The following is a 3,423-nucleotide window of genomic DNA, read 5'->3' on the forward strand; positions in this document are numbered from 1 at the left end:
CTTGGGTTACCGTCACGTCACCGTCCCCTATCAGGAGGCTCGAACAGGTCAAGATGTTCCCGAGAGACACATATGCACGAGGGAGATAAACAGGGAACCACAAGCCCGTGTCACGGCCTTGTGAGCTGGCCACATTGACATGCATAACAAAGAACTGGGGGTTGAGTCCCCAGGGGCCAGGGCGGGCCTGCTACCAGCACCCCAAGTGGCTCATTTGCAAGTCTCTCATTTGCAACCATCCATGCAGGATACATGCCCTGTGTACCTCTCAGCACAAATCTACTTCCAGAAATTCAGATTCCTGTTTCTGACTCCTAAGACACATGTCCCCATTGGTTCTAAGTCTCCCGATGGGAACCAACCCTCTGTGACCCAGGCCTCCTGCATCAGCTTTTCTGTTCCCACTCATGTTAAGTAGTGCCCTGGTATCCTGTTTCTAGTTCCCCTTGGAGAGACACTCGTGTCTTACCTTTATTTTCAAGTGCACAGGAGAACATTTCTCATATATACATCCCACTAGGCAGGCAGCCAACAGAGACACGGACTGGAGGGCAGGTTATAGATAAACCAGTTGCCACATCTATGGCAGGGTTTAGTATAGAAAAGGACGTTCTTTGGCTCTCTCACATCCCTCGGTATCTCCATCAGCTCATCGATGAGTTGGAAAAGTCTCCCTGGGTGGATGGCACCCTGGGCATCATAGCTCTCCAGAGGGGCAGGGTACTTCTCTAGGCTCAACCGGGTCAGCCTGGAAGTGTGAAGCAGCAGGTTGCTCAGGACCGAAATGGAGATGTCATTCCCATTGAAGCTCAAGACCCTGAGCTGGGAGCAGCAGCTCAGGACAGGTAGGATGGCATGGAGCTGGGAGTTGGTGATCCCACAGTCCTGCAAGTTTAGGGTCTCAAGGGTGGCTGCAGCATTCTCTAGCAGAATTACGAGGGGCTCAGGACTGAAACTCGTCAATTTGCTGCCCCACAGTGTCAGGTGTATTAGCTGGTCGAGGTTTGGAGACCCTGACAGATCATTCCAGTCTGGATCTGAGAGCAGGCAGTCAGTTATTGAGAGGGTCTCCAGGGTGGTCCTCAGGAGCCTAAGCAAAGATCAAGCAGTTAGTTCTGAGGATGATGTCAAGGCAGGGGAAGACAAATTGGCCCAAGCCCAAGGTCACCTTGACCTTCTGATGATGTTCTCCACCAAGGACTCTGCCTGTTGCAGAATCTGCTCATTCGCATCACCGTGTTTCATGTTGAGCCTTTCACCCCCATTTGTGTGACCAGGTGGGTCCATCATCTATAAGGCTCCCCTCCTGGCTGCCAAGCAGAAAGCCACAGCTGTAGCAGAGGGCGTCAGGGTGAGACACGCACAAATAACAAACCCAGGCAAGATGGAGCCTCACAAACTGGGGTTTCCCTCCTGCGGGGCTCAAACCTGTACCCTCCACCCCTGCTCCTCACCCTCCAGTGCAAAATCACCACCCAGAGTTCAGAGCAGCCTTCCCCAGGGGGTATTGGAGGTGGCTCTCTGCTCCCTTCTGGAGAGCACAGAGCTTCCCTGTTACAAGGTGCAGGTGTGGGGGCTTCCGTCCTCCAGCGCCCTCCCCTATACCCTGCTTCTCCCCACCTTTGCTGGACAGGCCTCCCAGGGAAGGAGCCTCACACCCACTCACAAGCTCCTCTCCCCCCACTGGGCTCCCCAGCAGAGTTCTGCTCCCCAGACCACGGGCCCCTGTTTAGGACTCTGCTTCTGTGTGGGGGTTTAGGTGAGACCTGGCTTCAGGACAGAGTGAAACAAACACTTCGTTGACTTTCTAACATCTCCATCAATGTTAAGTCACCATGGCTGGCACACAGCAGGTGCCCGCTGAAGTTTCATGTGACTAAGAGTTTGCTCTGGTGTCCTAGGACAGTTCCCTCTGCTTCCTCACCTGAGCACCTGGCACAGATGGCCTTCTAGGAGGAAGACACCATCCAGGTAGAGCCTCCGGAGGCTGTCCATCTTGGCAAAGTGGGAGGTAATGTCATCCATCAACTGATCTCTCTCCTCCTGGGAAGCATATGCAGACACATAGACGTGGGAGAAGAAGAGCTTCCTCAGGTTGCTCATCTGGCCCCAATAGGTGGCAAAAGTAGCCAAGGTGGACAGTCTCCAGCAACACTGCATGTCCAACTGCTGGATAAAGTCCAGATCCAACCTCTCCAAGATCCTCTTGATGGTATGGACGGGCAAAGAGCACATCTGTAGCTTCTTGCCGCACAGCTGTATCAGACCCTTCCTCTCATCCACCCAGCGAAAGAGGAAGGAGTGGAATGCATTCAGGGATCTTTGCTGAAAGTGCAGGTTTACTAACACCTTCAAGGGCAGAGTGGGCCCTGTGTCTGGAGAGGCCTTCACTGTTTGCCTCTCCTTCATGACAACTGGTGAGCAGGTATCGACCACGGCTCCAGACCACATCCTCCAGAAGTTCCCATGAACATTCCACAAATCCAGCACCTGCAGTTTCCACCTCCTGCGGGGACCACAGCAGAGTCTCAGCCCTGAGGGCCCTTCCTTCACCTCTCAGCTACTGCCCCCTGCTCCACCTCTTCCTTCTGTCTCACTTTTCTCTACCCCTTGCCCCTTCAATCTAGCCTGGTGCCCCCACCTGTATCAGCTGAGGGAGGGGCAGGCACAACGTCTTTCAGGGGTCAGCACAGCTGCCACAAGCACCTCCACATCTGGAAGCCCCTCCCAGGTGGGGCTCAGCATGGCCAAGGCCTCTCCAACCCTCCTTGCTGGCAACACAGGAAGTCTGTTGGGCACACTTCAGCACCCACTCTCTCTGCCCACAGCCATCACTTCCCTGGACACCAGGGAGCTCCCTTCCAGGATCCCCTTCACCTGGGGTGATCCTGCTGGGCAGCCAGCATGTCCAGCCCATCCAGTGCCATTTGGATCATCTCCAGCTGTGGTTTCTTCATCAGGGCCCCCAGGGGCAGGTGGGTGAAGGGCCAGGCCTGCACCATATTCTTCAGGACCTCAGTGTGTCCCCCACTGAAGGCCTCCATGAAGAGTGGTGGGAAGAGCTGTATGGGCAGGTCCTCCAGAGCTAGGATGGCCCTGGACTTGTCCTTTAGGAGGCTGCGCCCTGCCAGCTCCTGGAGTGTGGGTGGGGTCCGCTGCTCATCCTTTGGAGTCTGCATGGAGTGATCTGGGTGATACCCCGCCCAATCATATCATTCATAGCCAAGCTCCATAGCTCTACCTTAAACCCACCCCGAAAAAACCACTCAGCCAGGTGGATGCTTTGGCAATTGATTGATCCAATTTCACTCCTTGGTTGGCAAACCAGGCCTGGTGGTTCAGGCCTATAACCCCATGGCTTGGGAGACTGTGGCAGGAGGATCACAAATTCCAGGCCAGCCTAGAACTTAGTGAGACCACGTA

At 54.8% G+C, this 3,423-nt stretch overlaps 1 protein-coding gene across 1 annotated transcript; it reads right to left on the reverse strand.

Moving 5' to 3' along the window:
- Positions 1-516: 516 nt before the first annotated feature.
- LOC139707354 (PRAME family member 12-like) lies at positions 517-3,212 on the reverse strand. The gene is made up of 3 exons (XM_071618563.1): positions 2,878-3,212; positions 1,925-2,506; positions 517-1,090 (listed from the first exon to the last, which is right to left on the reverse strand). Exons 1-3 carry the CDS (start codon positions 3,177-3,179, stop codon positions 517-519), a joined length of 1,458 nt encoding a protein of 485 aa, XP_071474664.1. The 5' UTR covers positions 3,180-3,212.
- Positions 3,213-3,423: the final 211 nt, after the last annotated feature.

Source organism: Marmota flaviventris, chromosome 10 (genome assembly GCF_047511675.1).
Source record: "Marmota flaviventris isolate mMarFla1 chromosome 10, mMarFla1.hap1, whole genome shotgun sequence".
Classification (NCBI taxonomy): Eukaryota; Metazoa; Chordata; class Mammalia; order Rodentia; family Sciuridae; genus Marmota; species Marmota flaviventris.

Bases quoted from the DNA above. Each gene is read 5' to 3' on its own strand.
- LOC139707354 (XM_071618563.1), bottom strand. From the start codon at position 3,179: ATGCAGACTCCAAAGGATGAGCAGCGGACCCCACCCACACTCCAGGAG. The intron at 2,507-2,877 runs GTGAAGGGGATC...TGGTCCCCGCAG, and splicing joins GCCCAGCAGGATCACCCCAG to GAGGTGGAAACTGCAGGTGC. The intron at 1,091-1,924 runs GTGAGGAAGCAG...ATCTTTGCTTAG, and splicing joins CATCTGTGCCAGGTGCTCAG to GCTCCTGAGGACCACCCTGG.